The sequence below is a fragment of the Pelophylax lessonae genome (genome assembly GCF_965119305.1).
Source record: "Pelophylax lessonae genome assembly, chromosome: 1".
Lineage (NCBI taxonomy): Eukaryota > Metazoa > Chordata > Amphibia > Anura > Ranidae > Pelophylax > Pelophylax lessonae.
The window spans coordinates 672429831-672453584 of NC_138768.1; the positions used below are offsets into that span (position 1 = coordinate 672429831).

Here is a 23754-nt window from a genome sequence, read left to right on the forward strand (position 1 = left end):
GACCTGGAGAGAAAATAGCCTAATAACATTTGACCAAACCCCCATCGCCCAGAAAAAGTATATACATGCAGTTTAATAGAAAACTATCTTGTATTCTTTTCTCTGAATGGACAAGGGGAGTGGGAAGAACATCAGGGTTTCCACCTCATCTATTCAGAGAGAGCCTATTGCCGACCATAGACTTAAACGAATTTCGCTTGATTCCCCCATCAACACAGACAGTGTTGGCAGGGAATCCCTCCTACTGAGCTATTTCGTTCTCATGGTGAGGGGAGGGGAAGCCATCTCCACTTGAAGAACACAGTAAAATCTGGCAGTCTGGTTGCACCCAAGTTGATTGGTCGATCGATCAACTTGGGTACTGCCCATACATGGTTCGAATATCAGCCAGTTCTTTCTGAAGGGCCGGCTTTATACTCGGTGAGAAAAATAAAAGTTGTTGTATGGAAGAGTTAGAGTGAGCAGTGGCACTTACAGTAGCTGAGCCTGAAGATCACACCTGACAGTGGTATGCAGCATGTTGCAATTAAGATTTTAGCATCCCCAGAAACCTTCTGGACATGGTATACTAAGAATTCCAGTTAACTAGTCTGGACCCAGCACTTGGCAAAAATGTTTAGTTTTTTTTTTTTTTCCTCTAGAATCCAGGTAGTAAAAAAGATAATGCTATTAAGTTTTCAAATTCGACATTTAATGGTCAAGTATGGACTCCATATGTTTAACAAGTGGACTTTTAGTTTAAACAAGAATTACCCCCCCCCCCCCTCCCTTTTTTTTTTTTTCAACATTTTTCAGTTTAGGGTGGAACAAAGCGCATGTAGTACATTCTCCCCTCTTCTTAGGTGCCTTGTAACACTAGCTGCAATTTTAGATAGGGCAACTAGCAATGGAGGCAGCTGCCATTCAAGCAAATGCCGATCTCCAACTCCCAGCCCTTGCCCGAGCATCGAGAAGAGGGATGCAGAAGGATGGAAGGTGGACACACATCACCTCCCTTTTGCATTCCTCTTGCCAGTGCTTTCTTTTGGCAAGTGCTTGGAACCAGAGACAAGCGCTCCCTAGCAAAGCAGCAGTCTCTTTGCTAGCTGTGGTGTGGGGTGGCTGTGTACCAAAGGTGGAGCCTCTGTCCTAACATTGCAGCTAGTGTTACATGGCACCAAGGAAGATAGAACAAAGTACTATATATACTGAATAATCTAAAAAAAAAATTGAAAGAACTTTATCTCAGATGCCACCCCCCCCCCCTCACATAATGCTGATTTCAGATGTGTACTAGTGCTGGAATCATTTCAGAAACCTCTTCTGCGTTTTTAGCTTGCTTGCTAACCTTGGCCTTCATTAGGCGGTGCTTCCTGTGCGCTCTGCATATATATTACAGCTACAGACTTGCTGTCCACTGCAGTAGATAAGGTCATGTTTTCAGTGGACTCTTCTTAGTCTACACACTGGAAAGCGATGACACTGCAGGAAGTAGATAATATGGGAGGGGTGCAATTTACAATGACGTGACGGCTGAAATGACCGATGGCTTCTTTTTTTTTGATGTTCTGCGATTTGATCACTTTGAAAACAAACACCATTCCAATTATGTACATCATCACTTTCTCAGAGCTCTGCCTGCTGTGACTACTGTCTGTCTGCAGGCACATTGGGGATATAGATAGAACCCTCTATAGGCACTACCTAGAGGCCTAAACGTAGCTTTTCCACTTCTATTATCCTGGATAATCACCTGACCTGTGATTAGGTCTTCTCTTTGTAGTGATGGTTTACTTTTAGAAGAATTCTGGTTTAGTACGTGTATCCGCTTACAGGATGACAAATGTAATAATCGTACCTGTCATAGATTCTACTTCCCATTCATAATATCCGATTTCTGTCTGAATGATCAAACCTAGTTATATTACAGATTTTCTTTGTCTCTTATGGATGTTTTTTTTTTTTTTTTTTTTTTTTTTTTTTATACTTGATCAACATTATAAATGTTCTTTAATTCATTTACAGGTTTCTCTTTTGGATTCAAAGAGAAGTATGAATATCGGAATATTTTTAAAGCAGTTTAAAAAGTAAGTTACAATTTCTATACATACTGGTATATAGAGTTTGGTTTACGTAGAGTGCAAAATGTGGTGCAGCTGTGCATGGTAGCCAATCGGCTTCTAACTTCAGCTTGTTCAAATAGACTAAAAAAACTGGAAGTGGATTTGTTTTTATGCAGAGCTGCAACAGATTTTGCACACTCCAGTTTTAGTAAATTAACCCTATAGTTTCTGTAAGAAGTATTTAAGCCTTTGGAAGTTTTCACATTTTGTCATGCAGCATTAAAGTGCAAAGTTTTTTTCTTTTTGGATAGAGTAAGGAAGGGTTATAACCCCTGTCTTTTTTTTTTTTTTTTTTAACCATCTGTATCCTATCGAGAAAATTTCCCTTTACTTCCTGTCCAAAACAAGAAGGAAGTAATCCCTCTGAAGTAAAAGAATCCCTGGTTGCCACCAGAACGATAGTCCTCATTGGAAAGTTTCCCCTCTATTCCTCTTATGGGCTTTATCTTTCACCCCAGTGATAGCAGTAAAATGGACAATAGAAGAGGATGAATTTCCCTCCTGGGGCACAGACGCATCATTTTTTAAATGAACAAAACATGCTCTCTGAACAAGACGGAGATCGGGACTTCACTGCCTCTCCTCTCCATTTTGTCCAATCAGAGGATGCCTTGTATTAAAAAAACAAGGCTTTCTGTGAATGGCAGCATTTCAGGGCAAGTGGCCCCTGTGGTCACTATGCTGAAGTGAAGATGCTCAGTACAGGACCCAGAAGATTGTGGAGAGATCACTGTAGTAGCACTGACTACTATAGTGATTGTCACATTCCACAGTGAGTGATCTAAGCATGAGATATGCATACTCACATGTGTTTTTTTTTTTTTTTTTTAATTACATCTCTGTTCTTTTAAGTAGTTTTCTCTTTTTTTTTTTTTTCTTGTCCTGTAGACAGGAATTGAGAGGAAATCACTTTGGGATAAGGAAAAGCACCACTCAGGCAGTTGTCACCGGGAAAAAAATTTCCATTGAAAGATTTATTTCCTGTTCTGGTTACCTATTAAAATGTTGTACTTTCCTTCACTTTCATTCCAGGTGACGAGGGTCACCAGGACAATTATAAAAGAGGGGGGTTATATACCAGCGCTATGGAGTTTCAGTACAAAATCAAATTTTTTTGTGGTGTAAGCTGCCTCCAACCTACCTCTGAGGTAGTAGAGTTAGAAAAATGCAAGAGATGTTGGACCCGGCGCTACCACTTTAAAATAGTATTGTGCAAATATGTGCTGTAAACAGTGCATGTGTTGCAATCAACAAAGTGAAAAAGTGCTACGTGCCGTTTAAAACCAACAATAGGTATTAACCTGGGCTGTGCTCATTGTGCCACATTAAAATGTCATATACCATACATTTATACAAAGTGCCAAGTGCTGATAAAACCAAGTGCCACGTGTTGTGATCGGTGCTAAAACAATATATGGCGCCGGCGGATGTTTCCACCAGAAAAAGCACCGCTGCTTACCGCACTCTTAAGCCTTTGACTCGACACTTCTTGGTCACATTATGATTTTCCCCTTCTTTCCTACCGTAATGCCAGAATTTCGGAATGCCGAGTTTATGGCGACACTATGCAGAAGTTGTGCGTCCTCTATGGTGCGACACTGGACGTGCATAACGAAGGGTTCAAATTTCAGTACTGCCTCTCCCGAAGCTTTCTGGACAGCTGTATATTGTTTTAGCACCGATCACAACACGTGGCACTTGGTTTTATCAGCACTTGGCACTTTGTATAAATGTATGGTATATGACATTTTAATGATTTTGATTGCAACACATGCACTGTTTACAGCACATATTTGCACAATACTATTTTAAAGTGGTAGCGCCGGGTCCAACATCTCTTGCATTTTTCTACCAGGACAAGTATGCCTCGTTTCCACTGAGTGGTACGGGTTTGGTTCAGTACGGTACTCAATTTTTGCCGTTTCCATTGTCAAAAGTTGTAAATGGTACCCTTATTCCGAACCGTACCGTACTACTTTTTTGGTGCCCTTTCGATGGGGTACCAAGCACATTAGTACCGTACCAACAGGGTGGAGCAATACTGTTGAGGTACTGTTGAACTTAGGTACTGTTGGTGGTGGAAATGCAAGCCTGATCAACGTGTACCGTACTGAACTGTACCGAACCGTACCGTTCAGTGGAAACGAGGCTTTAGAGACCTAACTAGGATTCTGACCTCTTACCACTTTATCCAAAACTAAACAGGCTTTAAATTTACTTTAAAAATATTTTTCTCAGAATTGTGTTCTTGATGCTTCTCCTGACAGGTCCGCTGAACATATCATTGATGATATTCTGAAGGGCCAGTGTGATTTATATGACTGTGAGGCACTACAAGAACTTCTTAAACTGTCTCCAGAGCCAGAGGAGGTAAAACAATTCTATACTGTACTGTATATTATGCATTATTCCACATAGTAGTAGTATTGTATGCATACCTGCACATGACAGAGTTGCCTCTTAGTCTGCCCTCCTCCAACACCGACTGCTCCATACTCTTCTTTACCACTGACAATTGTTTAAGCATTGGGTGGCCGCTGATAATGGAACTTCTGTACGTGTAAGCTGGAGTTGCGTGATCCCGCCTCCTGTTCTAAATCTCTTGCCGAGAGTGTAGTAAATGCTGCAAAAAGTGTGCAAAAAGAAAAATCCTGGTAGAAACGGAAAGGAGTTGACAGAGGCAATTGGCTAAAAGATTTTTATTTATTTTTTTAAATTATTGCAGGGATCTCTAAACTTCGGTCCAAGAGCCACATCCAGCTCGCTACAAGATTTTATCCTGTCTTGCAGCTAAGATCATTGGCTTATCCTTAATGTGCATAGATTGAGGATTCATTTCAGCAGATGCTGCCTATGGTCTCTGCTACCACCCCCTTTTCCCCCAGCCTTCTGTACTGGTTCCCTCTTACTGCGTTGTCATCATCCCCATCATTTGTTGCTAGAACCGCTAAGGAAGGTCCTCCATCCAGACATACTATGCTTCACAATTCCCACCCTGCTACTACAAGGGGCACTCTGATGTAAGGTGGAGCTTTGTTGGAGACCCCACTGTAAGGGGTCACTCTTAAGGGACCCTGAGGTAAGGATCCCTTACATCAGGCTCCCCATCAAAGAGTATTTAAATAGAAAAAGAATACGCCAATTGGCAGTTGAGGGATTACTATGCTCACTGACTCACCCAAAATAAAGGGTAGTACTGATGCCGAATTGGGTACAAAGAAAATAAAAGTTTATAGCTGTATCATACAGACTGTAATGCAGTAGGCAACATCAGTTAACCAAGCAGCATAGTATGAAAAACATTTAATTAAAAAAGTGAGTGTGGAGTTCACCACAATCATGGAAATCCACCACCTTCCAAGGATGAACAGTACAAAAAAGCATACATGCAACATGAAAATAAAAACAATCCAGATTGTTGCCCTATAGGATATGGGTGATGTGAGTTAATCCAATAGGGATCCACTGCCTCCGATGTATGTCAATGAGGGGTTAAAGAATATGAACTACTGATTATAACATACAATAGAAAATATAGGCAATAGGTCACTATGTGAATAATAATGCTCTATAGGTAAAATGTGCCTTGCAAAGAGCCTGGCTAGATTACTTACTTGTCCATAGGTCAGAGTGGAATCATCACAAGTTTATGGAATGGCAGGAAGGAATGAATATTACTGTAACCACTATAAATAATTAACTAAATAAACTAATGAAGGCACATCAGACAATGAGCGCAGCCGTTAATTACTGGTTTAAATAACAAATAAACATATCAAACTATTTTTCCATCTCAAACAACCCAGTCATAACCACTTGGGTTGTACAAACCACATATCATATTTAACAATTTTATCCAACAAAACATACATATAATAACATTGTCCGCCTCAGCAATGCAGAGGTGACCTTGCCACATAATAATATGGCAGCGACAAACCAAGGGGAGGGAGGGAAGGGAACACTGGGATCAAATTTTTTTTTAAAAAGCTTGAGCCCTGAAGACACGGATGCCTGCTTAAATAGCCCTAAGAGCCGGTTCACATTTGTGCGGCTGCGGCGTTCGCATGTAATATCGGAGCGCACTGCTCCTTCATTACATGCGATCGGCTGTGCGGTGCGAGTTTAGCCATACACTTTGTATGGGTAAATTCGCACCGCACCCGCAGCAAACTCGCACAGGACCCTTTTTTGCAGCCGCATCAGGATCGGATCGCACAGTGGTTCACACTTGTGCGATCCGATCCTGTGCGAACTGCAAGATCGCACTGCGATATGCGATCAAACTGGGGGTGTTGTTAAGATTACATTGACACCCCCAGCATATCGCATATGGCAGTGTGAACTGCCGGGGGTGCGTTTGCGATGCGGGAACAGGCTGCGGATGCATAAGTGTGACCCGGGGCTAAATGATGGTTTAGGCGGGCTTCTCAGGCAGGAAAAAAGATCGTTTTTAAAATTAGAGATATACCTAAACTCCCCAGATACCTGGCCTAAACTCCCTAGCTACTGAAAAAGAGCGGGAATTTTAAGCGGGAAGAGGGGCTAGCTAGAACCAGGAGTCAAAAGGTCAAGTTAACCTTATGCCTCAAAGAAGATATATTAACCACTTGCCAACCGGTCACGTTGACCATACTGCGGCAAAGTGGCTCGATATCGTCCAGCGACGTAGACCTGCGTCGCTGGACTCCTCCCCTTGTGGGCAGCGCGCTCCCGCTGTTTTCAGTCCCAGCCGCTCTTCCCCAATCGTCGGGGAATCGAGTGTGGAGATCCGCCCGCTTGTTTAAACAAAGCGGGCGGATCTCCTATGTGACAGGCAGGGTCAGATTACAGGATTCAGCATAGCTAAACCTGCCATCTGTGCCTGTGTCACATAGTCCCCTCCCCCCACACACGTTAGTAAGCACCAGGCATACATTAACCCCTTGATCACCAATAAAAGTTAACCCCTTCCCTGCCAGTGTCATTTTTACAGTAACAGTGCATATTTATAGCACTGATTACTGTAGTAATGTCACTGGTACCCCCAAAAGTGTCAAAAATGTCAGTCAAGGGTCCAATCTGTCCGCCGCAATGTCGCAGTCCCGCAAAAAAATAGCAGACCACCGCCAGATTGCCGCCATTACTAGTTTAAAAAAAAAAAAAACAATAAAAATGACATAAATTTCCCGTAGTTGGTAGCTGGGATAACTTTTGCGCAAACCAATCAAAATACGCTTATTGCGATATTTTTGGTAAAAAAAAAAAAAATGTTGCAGAAAACAAATTGGCCTAAAATGTTAAATTTTGATTTTTACATTTTTTTTTTTTGGGGAATGTCATATAAAAAAAAATGTGAAAAATATTGTTATTTTTTCTAAATTGTCGCTCATTTTTTTAATATCGCAAAAAATAAAAATCGCACCAAAAGAAAGCTCTGTGTGTGGGGAAAAAAAGGACTTAAATTTAGTTTGGGTACGGCGTTGCCTGACCGCACAATTGTCAGTTAAATTCGCACAGTGCCGAATCGCAAAAAGTGGCCTGGACATAAGACAGCAAAATCCTCCGGTGGTAAAGTGGTTAATACTAAACCTATATTAAATCAATATGATTAATTAAAGATAAATTCTCCCCTTCCGCCAACCCATAAGAAAAGGGGGGCTAAAAGCCCCCCTTTTCACAAATTCTTGTTGTTCCAGAAAGCTGTTACTATAGTGAGAACTTTCATTTAGAATTAGATCACTAAAGATCCTGATACAGTCTTTAGTTTTCATGTGCATATGGATAATTCCTCTGAAAATGTTTTTTCCAGGTGTTAACACATTTAAAGCATTAGGCAATAAAGAAAGAAAGCAGCCAGAGGGATCTGCAAGGACAGCCCCATCAGAGTGCCCCATATACATCAGAGCCTCATCAAGGGCGACCCCCCCTCTGTAAAAATGCCCTGATGTGTCCCCAATGTAAATGGGGCACTCTGATGGGAATCCTGATGTAAGGAGGGACTTATCCATGTATAAAACAGATTTTTCTCAGCCTGTGAATATTGGTAAAACATACAATGTGGCTGTTGTACTAACACGTTTGGAGACCCCTGATTGATAATAGTGATATTAATTGATAATAGTGCATTGATGTTCCCCCCCCCCCCCTCTTTCCCTTGAGATAAGCTTTAATGGATCAGATATGTAGTGGTGACATTCTACATTAGTGCTTTAGCTGTGCAATGACTTTGCGGAAAGGTGGTTGTTCTTGGCAGTGAAGGTGTTAGTGATAAAGCCTCTGATCTCATTACTTACGTCATTCTGTTTCATTGATAGGTGAGCCCTGTGCTGTGGCTGTGCCTTTTATTCAATGTACTTGTTGTATGTACAGTTACAGAGCGCTTCAGTAGAAGACATGCATTATTCAGACCTTAACCCAGCACAGGCGCTTTTTGAAACCCTGAAGCTTTGCTGTAAAGTTTCAATTACCAAAACATTCTGGACCCAAATTGTGTAGCTCTTTTCACTTTTTTTTCCAAGTGATCTGTATGTCCCTTTGTTTTGTGCTCATTTACTTTGTCCAAGCATCAAATAACCTGTAATCAATATTTAAGCTGGAAAAGGCAAATCCTGTTAGGTCACTGAATTCCAGTGTTAGTGTTTCCACTTACTGCTCAACACCCTTCCTGTCTCCAACTAGATAATTCAGATGACAGTCACAGCAAAGTAATAAAATTCATAAAAATAACTGTGTCTGTTAATGAGGCACAATGCTTTTTTTACAAGTATAAAGCCATAAGAATGCCTGTGATATTTTGTACTACTTTCGCTCAGTGTTCATCTTCTATTCCGGAGGATCTGGGGACTTGGGTTTTACCTCCCTTTTTTTTTTATTTTTTCCCAGTGAGTTTCAGATCCAGCAAGCCGTATAAAGTGACATATTCAATGAACAATGTACCAGTTTTTTTAATGCAGGGAATAAAGTGCTTATTAGTGTAGATGTTGCAGATCCAAAGCGCGTGGACTCCGTAACATAGGTACAACATCCCATATACCTTTTTATAGAGTTATCAAAAGGGGAACAGTCTGACTTTTGGGGTACCCAAAGACTACATCTTATAGTGTTCTAAAAAAAAAAAAAGAGTATATTAGTAACATTGAGTGCCCATTCACACTAGCACGACTTGTGAGGCAACTTGTGTTGCCCCAGGTAGCTTGACATAACCAAAGCAATGTTAATCAATCAGTGCCGTCTTAATTGGCACTACTGAAGTTGCTCCGACTTCAGAAAAGGGTCCTGTACTACTTTGAGGGGACCTGTGATCCGACTGTCCCATATACTTCAATGGGAGTCGCCTCCTTATCTTAATTGACACGACTTGGTATCAGACTTTCCAGGAAGAAGAAAGAGATTAGCCAGGCATTCCCCACAGACAAAGTCGCCTGTCTCTTCAAAGTAGTGCACAAGTCTCTTCCACGTCTCTTCCACGTCTCTTCCACGTCTCTTCCACGTCTCTTCCACGTCTCTTCCACGTCTCTTCCACGTCTCTTCCACGTTGCTTCAAGTCACGGGGCGACTTTCTAGTAGTGGTAGTGTGAACCGGCTCTTAAGGGATCACACAGTCATTATAATGTCTCCATCACCTAGAGATCCATAACTAACAGTCATTGACCATTTTAGATCTAACTCTCAAGTCAACTTGCTATATCCAGTGTTCACTTTTACATGGTCTATAACAGCCTTTTTCAACCAGTGTGTCCAGGCACCCTGGGGTGCCTTGAGGTTTCTTCAGGGGTGCCTTGGCAAAATGGCTAAAAATTGCCCAAAAATTGTTTTCGAAAAAAGGTTTTCATTGTGCACAATTAGAACCTTCTAACTGCCTGCGCCCTAACGGTCATTGGCATTATCTGTTGATAAGGAGGATATCAATCGCATGTATAGCATCCTTGTTTGACCCTCCCCTGCCCCTCACATTAGCTGAATGATAGTGAAAAGCTGAGGGAGAAGAGAAACATTGGAATCCTAGTCAGTACCAGTTTACAAAAGTGGATTTGCTTAGGAAGAATAAATCACCTCTAACGTTGGGTGGCCTACTTGTACTTGTGGATGTTTCTGCATTATGTAAGACTTTTTGAATAGTTTTTACATTTTAGAATGGGGCGCCTTGAGACTGTCCATCTTTAAAGGGTGCCCTGACTGAAAAAAGGTTGAGAAACACTGGTCTATAATAATATATTTGACTTCCTCTACGCATTTCACATTTGCTTCTTTAGGAGGGTGATTGTCTTGTTCACACAGCCATACTACAGCAAACACATGTTCTTTGCATCCCCGTGCTGGCAGTCCCATTCATGTCATTTGTGACACAGCAGGTGCATGGATTCCCCCACGCACAGCCATGCTAGTGCAGACAGAAAACACGGTTCTTGTACAGGTGTACACTGAAGTAAACCTGTGTAAATGAGGTATAATTTTGTATTAAACATAGGGGAAATTACTAGAAATATGTCATGTTTATGAATATCAATTCACATTTCATAGTTGTGTGATGTCCAGTGCCGAATGACTGCATTATGAAGTTTAGAATAAAATACCAACTAGAAATGATAGGAATTCTACTTAAAAGGAAACTGGACCAGCCTTTCCCAAATGGTCCTTTGGTTTATGGGGAGAGAAAAAAAAAACAGGGGATTGTCTAATGCTAAAGCTGCTATAGAAGACTCAGGAGAACGGCTTGTGTCCACCTAGATAGATATAACCATTTTAATAGATACAGCCTTTCTTGTGACGATTGTATATTTCATATTGGAATACATTTGCAAGTTGCTCAGTTCTAGATGGTAAAAGTTAATATGTTCAATAAGGCCCCTTTCACACGGGCTTTCCGATCAGGTCCGCCTGTCAGTTTTTCAGGCGGACCTGATTGGAGGCTCCATGTACCTCTATGGTGCAGCGGATGTCAGCGGTGTCCACCCATCTGGAGGATCGAATGAAAATGACAGGCGGTCCGTTTTCATCCAATCTCCCATTGAGTAGAACGGGCTCTGACAGCTCTGTCTCTGCAAAGTAAGCAGAGACAAATCTGTCATCCGCCTGCTCAGCGGGGATCGGCAGATCGATCCCCGCTGAGCGAAACGGAGTCTGCCGGGTGGAAAGCCCGTGTGAAAGTAGCCAAACACTGAAAGGAATGAAGGCTGTGATGCAGCCTCCTATAGGGTGTTCTCTAAGCCTAATCATTCCACTTTTTTCTGTTTTGCTACACACGCAGGTTGCAGCATTATCCTAAAGGTTTGTCTGCTATCATTTTCAGGTTTCATCAGACTGTGTTCATCCTCCCCAGCCTAATGAGCCAGCATATGTAAAGTAGGGCAATTGAGCAAGTGCTTAATAAGAACCTTTGTGATTTATGAGAACATCCTTCCCTTCGCTTCTATAGCTTTTCTTAGAATAAGTTATAAATATCTTAGGACTTACATTAGGAGTTGTTGGAGATGATTCTCCAGGGCTGACTGGCCTTTTACGCAAGTGTAATAGTTGAAGGAACATGTTTTGTCTACAGCGCTTACATGTTTATATCTCCTCTCCTCTTCTATTCTCTAAGCTGAAAGCGACGGGCTAAAATAACAAGCTAACTAGAACAGTAGAATGTAGAGTACTCTTTCTCTACATTATCGTGCATCTAAACCCAAAGGCCAAAATATATATTATTGCAGCTTACCGATCCTTAGACCGGCTGTTTTCCACTTTATTTTCACCTGGTAATCTTGGGAATAAAATATTTCCTTCCCTAGGGTGACAACGCACACTTGGTCCACCGTATCTATGGAAGAGGCCTTGGCGGTTAGTAGGCTGTTCTCCAGATGTAGATCTTCCTCTCCATCTATATTGCATTTGATTTCAGTTACCTTCACAAATAAGTCACAAGGACACTGTATTTTTGGCAAGATTAGGTGTTTTTTTAGAGATGTGCCGAAACATATCGGCCGAAAATGGTGTTATCAGCATTTTGGCGATAAGAGAAAAAGGTGCCGATAATAAATGCACCAAAAATGCACACAATTTTATTGCAAATTTTTAACCATTTTGCCGCACATTCCTGGGGATTTTACTGCGATTTTACCATCTTATGGTTTGTTTTTCATAGGTCATGTGACTCTCAAAAACCCCAAAAACTTAACACTGGTGCGTTATTGATGTGTTGTTGCGTTTTCAATGCATTTCAACAGGGAGGCGTGTGTTTTTGTGCGCTTTTTTTTTTATAACTAACCAAAAACGCAGCAAGCACGAGTTTTAACATCCCAACGGAAGCCAACAGGCCAGTGTGAATACATACATAGAATTTAAAGGGATACATTTTTCTTGCGCTAAAGGTGGCAATAATGGCTGACAAAATTTTAAATTCATGATATTAATTAAAAGGTTGAATATAATACAATTATACTGTATATAAAAATATAAAAACTGTCATTTTTGGTTTTCGGCCAAGTGCATCCTGTGTTTTCATTTCGGCACCAAAATTTCAATTCGGTGCACCTCTAGTGTTTTCGGTGCTTGCTAAAAATATTGTTAGCCTGATAAATTAAAACTAATGCAGCCCTGACATCCAAGGACTGGTAAGTTGCAATATATTTTATATTTTTGTTTTTGGATTTAATACCGCTTTAGTGGGTTCCTGAGTTTAAATATTTGCAGATTCAATAACCCCCTGCAGCAGCTGTCACTTTTGAAACTGCAGCACCATTCTTTCACAGAGATCTATGAATGAATAAAGTACAAATCCCAACTTCCACTGCAGCAGATGGACTTCTAGTTCTTGGTGGAATATAAATATGGTAATCTGTCTACTCGTAGACCAGCCTTTTTCAACTAGGGTGCCCAGGCACACTGGGGTGCTTTCAGATGTATTCAGGGGTGCCTTGGCAAAATGCCTAGAAACGGCCCAGAAAATTGTATACAAGTCAGCGGGTGGTTCAAGCCTACCTATTCATTACACAAAGCCACAGGTTTTCATTGTGCACCATTACAAACTTCTAGTCGTCGGTGTCCTATCATCATCAGTTGATAAGGACATTGGGCACCTGCACAATACTCCTATTTGCCCTTCTCCTGCCCCTGTCCATCAGCACTGGGGTCACATTAGCTGAGTGAGGGTAAGAAAATGAGGGAGAAGAGAAACACTGGAATATTGGTCAGTACCAGTGTGCAAAAGTGTTTTTTTTTGGAAGAATACATCACTACTAATGTTGGGTGTCCTACACATATGGGTGTCCTGCATTATGTAAAATTATTCATTTTGTTTTTTTAAATTTTAGAATGGGGTGCCTCAAGATTGTGCGGAATTGTAAAGGGTGCCTTGACTGAAAAAAAGGTTGAGAAACACTGTCGTAGACTATTGACTCCTCCGCTGACTGAGGGTGCAGTGCTTTGCAGGCTCCTGTGAAAAACTGTGTGAAAGCCATTCTGCCCAGTGTGTAACCTCCTATGCTGAGTTTGAACTGGATATTGACCGTACCTAGGGGAATAGTGTCCTCTTACATTGGAAGTTAGGGCACACACTCATTTTTATATTTATTTATTTTTAAATGTGAATTTAGCCTTTTAAATGCTTGTTTTGGGGTTTGGATGCACTTCAACTTGATGCAGCCAAATGTTCTGACACATTAAACATTTTAGGTTGTGATTCCCACTAAGGATGGCAACACATAGCTCAATATTAAACTAGTTTTAAACACTAAAGGTTTTTCTCCCTAATGTATTCTATGCAATAAGGTAAAAAACTTTGCACTGTGTGTGGGTGTCCTTCTCGCTAACACTTACCTGAGTCTGTATTGATCCAGTGCTGTACCCTGCTGCAAGTCTTCTCTTCCTTGTCTCACTGGCTTTACTCCGTTGACTCCTACTGTCATTTAAATCCAGGGATTAGGGAGTGGGTAGTGGGGCAGAGCTGTGCTATGTGGGTCTATAGATAACACACAGCCTGGCTTGGGAGCGAGCCCACACATCTACCCCCCCATAGCAAACAGCTTGCTGTGGGGGCAGACACAGAAAAGGAGGAGCCCAGAGAGCTGACGGGGACCCCAGAAGAGGAGGTTCGGGGGCCGCTCTATGCAGCAGGTAAGTATGTTTATTATTTTAATAAAAAAAGATAAGGAAAAAGATGTTATGGCTGCTTTAAAGTCAATTTCCATTTTTGCATGTTGAGATAACAGACTTTATATTTTTTCACATCTTCTTATTACGAAGCAAAACATAAAAATATTTAAAAGTTTCTTTAAGCGTTTAATTTAAATGCTAAACTTAATACTGTAGCTGCTCACTTTGCTCACTTTTAAAAATCCTGTACTTACCAGTGCTTGGAGTCCAGTGCTGTCTTCCCTGTCATTTTTTTTCTTCTTACTGCTGTGGTTCCATGGTGCCCCCCCGCTCGCTGTCACAATTAAAAAAAAAAAAAAAAATTCCCTGGCTGCGTCAATTATTCACAGTATTTTGTGAATGGGAATCTACAGATACCAACAGTCTTCCTGTCAGGGTGTAACTTATTGCGCGTATGAAGTACAAGTAGACAGATACATTGACAGTCTGCTGATTGTAGGCTTTGCATGCTCATAGAAAAAAATAAATGCACTTTTTTTTTCTTTACCTGCAAAAAGGTGTGCATTTATAACTTTTTTTTTTTTTTTTTTACAAAAGTGAACTTCTCATTCAATGGGGAGGATAGCTATGTGTGTCTCTCCCTCCCCCTCCAGTCTGTATGGGCGCAGAGACACCACGATTGTTCAGAAATGTTTGCAACCTGCCACAAGGCCTTCTCAAACATCTGAAAAATGTGTTAGGCCCCTTTCACACTTGTGCGACCTAAAAAGTCGTGTGATTTTGAAAATAAAATTTTTTAAGGCATGTTGTTTGAATGGGAACACATAACAAAACGCATAACAATAATTTACTAAAACGGGAGAATGCAAAATCTGGTGCAGCTGTGCATGGTAGCCAATCAGCTTCTAACTACAGCATGTTCAATTAAGCATTGACCAAAAAACATGGAAGCTGATTGGTTTCTATGCAGAGCTGCACCAGATTTTGCACTCTGCAGTTTTAGTAAATCAACCCCATAGTAATGTCAAATTAGACTGCCACAGTGAAAAAACACTTTATAGTTCACCTTTTTCACATTTAAAAATCTGAGCAGTTGTGTTGATCATCATCCTCGTAGTCCATTCACTCCTTCTTCAGCTTTCTAACTGAAAGCCCATATAGAGGTAGGAGCAGAAAGCTGGAGGTAGAGTGCAGGAACCTAAGCTTGCCCCTCTGATCCCCGGGGTGCAATGCTTTGCAGGCGCCTGGAGGAAAAATAATAAATGCACTTTTTTTTTTTTAATATCTGCAGAAATGTGTGCATTTATTATTTTTTTCTTTAAATGTGAACTTGGACTTTAAACATTGAATGTAAAAAATAAACCACACAGGGTTCTCAAGAAGTAAGCATTTTTGGAACCATGAAAAATCTGTACAAAATTGCCGATCTTTGTCCTTTCTATAGTGAAAGAGTACCTGTCACTGGAGCCCACAGAGGTCTTTGGTTGGTTATGAATGCAATGCTTTATTTTAGGCTCCGTTCACATGTAGGCGTTTTGGGGCGTTTTTGGGGAGTTTTTCTGCTCTAGGATCAGCTCTCAAAACGCCCAACAAGACAAATCCTATTCATTTCAATGGCCCCTGTTCACAGCTGAGCGTTTTGACGCTGTCTGCAAAACGCCCAACGCTCAAAAAAGTACATGAGCTTCTTTTTGGGCAGATTACAGGCGTTTTCCATTGGTCTCTATTCAATCTAAAAACGCCTGCACAAAAAACGCCTGTAAATCGCGGTAAAATCGCTGTAAAAACGCGTGAAAACGCTACGCTCAGGTGTGAATGTAGCCTTAGGATTCATTAAATTTGTATTGTATCATCCTCTGTTTTGTACTTCTGTTTTTATAATGACCTTTGGAGAACAACTTTAAATCTGTTGCTACAAGTCATTTAATGCCTTTTTTTGGAACAGTGCGCCTGTAAAATCAGTGCAGGACTGATTTAGAAGGAAAAGAAAATAAATGAAAGTGTTGTAAATAACCTCCTAAGCAAATACTAGAGATGGTAGATAAGTAGCTCATGTTTCATACTGCACGCCATGCATCTTATCTATGTTCCTGACTTGACCTTTGATACTAAACAGTGTGACTTTTATTATTTTTTTTATTTTTTTTTCATATTGGTATTTTTTGTGACATAAAAGCATGTTTGTGTTTGAATTTCCGTTCCTTCCTTTTTTTTTTTTTAATTCAGTTTTTTCTTTAGCAGATTGCGTGCAGTAGATCGCATTTGTTCATCTATTTGTCAGATGGTTTGCATGACAAATATGACATGTATCTATATGGATAATTCTTTAATAATAGACTGAAAGAAATCCCATTATTGAGATCCATTGTGATCTCCATACTGTGGGAGGGATTATGTACAATTATATATAGTTGCTGCTTGTATAATTTATCTTGTTTTAACATGCAGCGATGGCTACAATGGAGATTACAAATAACCTTACAAGGCTGTTGTGTTTTTTTTTTTTTTAAAGTATAAATAAAATCTTTTCAAAGTTTGTTGGAAAGGGGGAATTTTGAAAAGCTATTATCGGATTAGTGAACGGTACAGTTTGGGCGTGTTCTTTCATTGTGTGAACAATGCTAGTATCCTCTTTCCGTTTTATAAAATAAACCGTCTGGTATATCATTGGGCTGATGGCTTTAATGTCTGGACATCATTCACACTTGTGTTTGTATTGTCAGATAATACCGCGCCGCATCATTCATGTGTATGCAGGAGGAAAATATCTACTTGTCGAAGATAGTATATTTAAAATCTTTTTTTTTTATCATTATTTTCTAGGTAAAGAAGTTAAAAACATTTACTGGAGAAATAACAAAGCTGTCTCTGGCAGATTCCTTTATGTACTTGTTGATTCAAGTGCCAAAGTAAGTTTACAAAGAATAAAATTCTTCTTTTACCTCTATACTCTGCTGTTTTTTTTAAAAATATAGTTAAAGTTCGTGTCCTGTCATATAATATATATATATATATATATATATATATATATATATATATATATATATATATATATATATATATTTATAATCTTCCTTGACAGGTGTCACCGAAACAAGAGCAGAAACTTCCTGAACACACACGTAAAAACATGGCAGAGGCTCTAACCTTTCCCCATTCCAAGAAAAAAAAAAAAAAATATATATATATATTTTTTTTTTCTTGGAATGGGGAAAGGTTAGAGCCTCTGCCATGTTTTTACGTGTGTGTTCAGGAAGTTTCTGCTCTTGTTTCGGTGACACCTGTCAAGGAAGATTTTTTTCCCCTTTCTTTCTGTTGGGTCTTTGGGCTTCCACTTGCTTTGGTTGACAATATGAATGCAGATCACTCTGCAAAGAGCATTTGACAGGCAGCAAGGATGAGTTGTATCACCTCCTCACTGCCTGCTTTAACCCCTTAAAACCTCACACTAGTGCTCCACAACTGCGTGCATTGCATGCAGTTGCAGGGCGGCCCTACTCTTTTATATCGATAGGGGATATAATTCTGGCTCTGAAGCAAAGCACCACCTCGTGTACAGCCCTGGCCATTGCCCCTGCAGCTAAAAAAAAGAAAAAGGTTTTCTTAGAACAGAGGTTCTAACCCTCCCCATGACAGGCTGTAAGAGATCTGCCCATATTTTCTTAAGTTGCTGGACCATCAGTACTTTTCCACAATTTCCCTTCTTAGGCAAAGGAGCACATGCTGTGTATATAAGAGATTAAAGGCAAAAAGCTACAAGAGTTTAGCATATTGCTGCATGAAGCCACATTTTATTTATTTTTGAATACTGTTCCACATACGGATAATCACACATGGAAAAAAAGTTCAAATCTGAGCTTGTGGTGCAACAAGAAAATAAATTTATTTACTTTCAGATAATGACTGCAATGAGCATTTAAACTAAATCCCTTTTAAAATCCTAATTCACTTGCTGTATGGATGTGTCAGCACAAATATATTTGACGTTTAGCGTCTGCCTAAATCCTTTTAATCAGATCACATTCTGAAGTCTCGCAGATACCCAGTAGCTCTGTATTCCATGACATCAGAGTGGGCAGATAAGGAAATGTAAATTCTAATATCTGCTCATTAATTCAGTAGGCTAGCACTGGCTGGGAGAGCTGCAAACAAATAGTGATTACGGTTGTCAGGAACTGCTTGGCATGGCATTACCAACTATGGGAATAAAAGCTGCTGGTGTTCCTGATATTTATCACAGGTCCAGGGGTTGGCCCATTAGGACTTCTATCATCAAAACCCTTTGATAGTGGTTACAAAAAACTGTAGCATGGGGAGCATTGACAGCAGTTATAACTCTGGGATTGACCTCCTGCAACGCTGACAAGATCCCATGACAACTGCCAACTACTCTGCACCCATCGTCTTAGACACTGATATTGCATGCTGGCATTAAAAGGGCAGCACAGTGGCTTGGTGGCAAGACTTCTTCCTTGCAGCACTGGGGTCTTCTGTTTAAATTCCAGCCAGGACACTTTCTGCATGGAGCTTGCATGTTCTCTCATATTTTAAACAGATGCTGGTAGATTCATAGCTTCTGAATAAATTGGGTACGCTGCCATGCGTATGTGTACACAGAAAAAACATAAATGGGAGTCTTATGGCAGAGACAAAGTCTCCAATATGTTCTCCTGCCCAGGATATATTTATGAGCATGTGCTGTATGAGAGTCCAGAGCTTCCCATCAGAGCAGAGGTATCTAGGAAGGAGAGGGAGAGTATTTCAATAAAGTTCATAGTTGCACACAACTAAATAACTCAGTCAATGCAATTACAGAAGGATGGGCCCCTATTGATTGAATATTACTAACCACACACAGGATGCAAGGAACTTGCTCATGTAGAAAAACGACTTAAACTTCATATTTTTTGAACATATCACTGCTGTATTTAGTGCACCTCCTTTCTAATTAGCTTTTCAATGCTTGTTTTGTAACTACTATTTGATTGTCATGCATAAAATGATTTATTGTTAATTTTTGTTGTCCTCTAGTTATTCTCTGCGAATAGAAGCAATGGTGCTTAAAAAAGAATTTTCACCTTCCTATTCCTCCTTGAGTAAAAGCATGATGGTTATCAGGCTGGCTACAAATGGTGAGTGAATGAGTAACTTAGCAGAGACTTTTTACTTCTTGTAAATTAACTGATTGGAGAATAATCTGCCAACAAATGACCATAGACAGGACTATGCTGGCGTATCAGGCTCTGTTGTCCAATACATTATTGTTTGATGTGATAGCATGAAGATCTAGTCTGCATATGTGTGTGTGGTTTTCCATATGACCACTTGTGTTTCTCCAGTCACAGTCTAGAAATTTGGCTTGGATGCCAAATTCCCAGATCAGGCATTTATAGCCAAATCTGTTATAAATTTGGCTGCCCAAGTTGGGTCAGAAGTTCAGCCTGTACACGATCACCGTTTTCCCTATACATACAGTAAAGGCTTTCCGCTGTCGGGTATCTGGGGTATCTTTATCATTAGTTTTACTACTAATACAGCGAATATGGTATTTAGACTGCAGGATAGGATGGCACTTCAACCTACCTACATCTTTATTCATGAGATAAAGAGATTAGGAGATCCAAGAAGCCAGTGATTCAGCCCATCAGTATCTACCCATAGCTAAATTTTTAGCTTTGAGAGGTTAGACCCTTTTAATTGTCACCCTCAAAATAACCACATTACTTATAGCACTTTATATCTGAATTATTGCTTTTAATGTTTGGGTGCCTGTTACCTGAGTATGTATTTTTAACTCCACTTTGTGCAGTATCTTCTAAATACCTGGCTAGTCAGAAGGATCTAGTTCTTGTTTGTAAATGTTAAAGCACACCCTTTGTACAAGGTGTCCATTAATTACAGCTCTGGGTGCTGCATGTCGTTTGAAGGGATCACTTAGGATCATTGAAGGGGCCTGTCCCATATTTTGTTAGGGTGTGTAATTTTGGAGGATAGACAAAAACTGAATCATTCGTCTGGTTATATAGGTTACATGCTATAAATAAGTGTGGCATATATTATATTTCTTTAAACCTGACAAGGCAGTGTGTAAACATTTTACAGAGAAACTTAAAGTGTTTGTGAATGTTGAAGGTTTTTTTTTTGTACCTTGCTGCATTCTATGCATGCAGCTCTATCGCGCGCCCCCCCCCCCCCCCACCCCATACCTAGACCAAGCGATGCATAGGAGAGCAGAGCCTTCTCATTGGCTCAAATACAGCAGCGGGGGGAGCTATTGGCTCCTGCTGCTGTCAATCCCTGCTATTGACAAAGGAGCGGAGGAAGGGAGGGTGGGGGGTTGGCTGAGCCCTGCAAGTGGCGGCTTGGTATGGGGACACTCTGCAGGGGGGAGAATCCAGTCGTACCGACAGGGGACACAAGAGGAGGATACTCGGGGCTTATTTTTACAAAACCATTGCACAAAGTAGGTAAGTATAATACACTTGTTATTTAAATTAAAAAAAAAAAAAGTAGCCTTTACAATCACTTTTTAAAGTGTGCCTTTCATTAGTAAGTTATGTTGAAAGCTTTAATTTATTTATTAATTCCCAGAGTGCTATAAGTTGGTAAAAAAAAACATGGAACAGATGCTTGCTTTCATCTTTGAGGCACACTTTCATCGGAATAAACCTTGGACTAAGCCCTCCAATAAGGTGTGAATCACTATTTTTTGATCCCTTTAGATTTTCTTAAAACAGGTTTTTTTTTTCACCCAAGAAGCAAGCAAAGAGCCTGTACACCTTGAAAAGCAGCCTAAGGCCCCTTTCACACATACGGTCCGTTTGTCTGTTTTTCATCCATCCGTTGACGGATGAAAAACGGACATCAATGCATCTCTATGTAAAAACGGATGACAGCGGATGATCATCCGGTAACATCTGTTTTCATCCGCTTCCGTCAATGTCCGTTTTTAGGAACGGATGAATGCCCTATTTTTCATCCGTCAAAAAAACAGATCGGACGAAAAACGGATGTAAACGGACAAACGGTCCGTTTTTCATCTGTTTTTTGCATTGGTAGTGGATGTAAAAAAAACGGATGAAAAACTGATACATTTTGACGTGACTGAACTGTATGCGTGAAAGGGGCCTTAGTATCCACCTGCTGGCTCTAATGGGATGGAGAATAAAAAAAAATAAAAAAATGCTGTTCTGAGCCAAGTGCACATGACCTATGGGTACTCTTTTTACTACAGCATTTTTTTTATTTAGGATAGAAAAGGCTGCTCCCTATGGTACTGTACATGGACAAATCAAAAAATGAATTATTTAATACATTGTCATACATTAATAATATTTGTCTTAAAGTGATCTTTTATATGTATTTTCAATGAGCGTAAAGCTGTACAGTTCTGTTTTTAAGACTTTTTGAGGCCAAAATGGGGACTCCCTTCGGGTTTAATCGTTGTTAAATACACGACTGCTCTGATGAGTAATAACTTGACCTGACATTCATGAGTATTATGAGAAGTGAAGTTGTAGAATTTTTATAGCCAAATTAAAGGCTTAAGAATTTTGATGACTGGAGAAAAATGAATGGTGGGATGGACTCATCAGTTACAGCTGCAGTTGAAAGTACTCAATCATTTTATTATTTTTTTTTTTTTGTGACCGCAAAGTGTAACATACTTGCCTAATCCTGCTCTGTCAGCACACAACTGGCACTATTTGGACCTATTTGCAATGTAAGCACCCATAGTTGCGTGTATTCCTAGGTGCTCTGATATACACTTACTTCTTGAATTCATAAGTTTGGAGCATGGCGCCCACCACTATCCATCTCCTAAACTTCACTGTGAATGAGTGTGGCTGCCCGACTGAATGTCATATAATGGCACAATAATGAAGCTTTAAAAATGGAAAGAGATAGGACCAAGCTTCTGCCCACACGTGGTCTGATATTCCCTTTCTTCCTAGGGGATGCTCCTAGGATGTAAGTATATAGTAGCACTAGGGCAGTGATGGTGAACCTTGGCACCCCAGATGTTTTGGAACTACATTTCCCATGATGCTCATGCACTCTGTAGTGTAGTTGAACATCATGGAAAATGTAGTTCCAAAACATCTGGGGTGCCAAGGTTCGCCATCACTGCACTAGGGGTTTCTGGGCACTGGGGGTGCTTAGGATCTGACATGCCAGTCCATGGGAGTCGTTCGTGCTGACCCTGCTGGTTTAGGTCGGTATGTAAAACTTGCTTATGTATGAGGGTGTTACTGAATGCTGTCTTTCGCATTTCAGTGCAGAGCTGCTCAAGCATGCTCTCAAGTATAAAAAGGTGCACAACTCTGCCTTTTGCATGCCAACCCATCTCACAGAAATGTAATACAAAGCAGGCCAAAGAATTGAACCTAAAATTTATAGTTTAAAGTTTTTGACAGAATAGTGAAAGGATTCACTTTTTTTTTTTTTTTTTTGCTAGTGAGAACTGTCATTGGAAACTCGATAGGAGGTGATTACATGTAAAATAATGCCATCCGCAGCTACAGCGTTGTTAAACAGAGTTTTAGAGCATCCTTCTTTTCTTTTTTTTTTTTTTCTTTTTTTTAAAAAGCATTGTATTGCTCTTTCATTCATGAATAATAAGCAGAGGATATATTACAGTTACCACGGTAGTGAGAGGTATTCTTTTACACAAGCTTGTACAGATGCATCTAGTGTTGGTCACTTCTAATACTACAGTGTTGTGCTGTTCTTTGGTGTATTTCAGTTGGGGTCAATGCACCATGCATACACCGTGTTTTAAGAAATGAGAATTGGATACGTGTGGAAAATTAGATTTTGCATTTAGACCTTGTTCTGAGCATTCCATAGTAAATTGTCTTTTTTTTTTTTTCAGAGCTGGTGTCATGCGCGCAGCTGCATTCCATTTTGTACTTGGTGCTGCAAGCTGGGAACATTATGAATGCGGTAAGGGTGAAGTCTCCTGCTGCACCTTACATCACAGTATATCTCTTCTGTTTAAATGTAGTTTAATGACTTTTTACATTTTCTTTGTTCTGCAGGGGGGTTATGCTGGAAATGCTGTTGGCTTTAAACTGTCATCGTTGCTCAGGCTTGCAGACACAAAGGCAAATAAACCTGGAATGAATCTGTTACATTTTGTGGCTTTGGTATGTATACATCGTCTTCATGTTTCTTCCTAAACTCTTGTATATGGTTTGCTGAGAGGCTGCTACTACCAACACAGTGTGCATCTTTACTGATGTGCACAATATTAAACAGATACCACAAGTACTCATAGGCTAAAGGCAAGGAGGCAGCCATGGGAAATTTACTGAGCAGATGGGGGAGGGCAAATTGTGGAATTCAGCAACCCTCAGAAATCACATTTTCTCTAGCGCTCATCGACAGACGTAGTCCTCGGTGATACACCACCTTCGGGTTATGTTACCTCCGCAGGAGCAGGACTAGACAGGAAATTAAAAAGCTCTGGCCACACCCTAGGGGCAGTCCCAGAGGGTATATCCTCTCTCTCTCTGCCTCAGCAAATCAGTTATTTTCTGTCTAGTTAGGAGTAAGGACCTAGATACCTTGCTGGGATCTTAGGTCCTGGCAAGAA

General features: G+C 40.3%; 1 protein-coding gene across 1 annotated transcript in view; it reads left to right on the plus strand.

Moving 5' to 3' along the window:
* FHDC1 (FH2 domain containing 1) overlaps positions 1-23754 on the plus strand; it is an 85053-nt gene that overhangs the window by 41980 nt on the left and 19319 nt on the right. Inside the window, exons 3-8 of the mRNA XM_082243156.1 lie at positions 2005-2066; positions 4370-4472; positions 16980-17065; positions 19188-19288; positions 23032-23102; positions 23198-23305. Of these exons, the coding sequence (XP_082099282.1) occupies positions 2005-2066; positions 4370-4472; positions 16980-17065; positions 19188-19288; positions 23032-23102; positions 23198-23305 (531 nt within the window). The remainder of the gene's footprint in view (positions 1-2004; positions 2067-4369; positions 4473-16979; positions 17066-19187; positions 19289-23031; positions 23103-23197; positions 23306-23754) is intronic.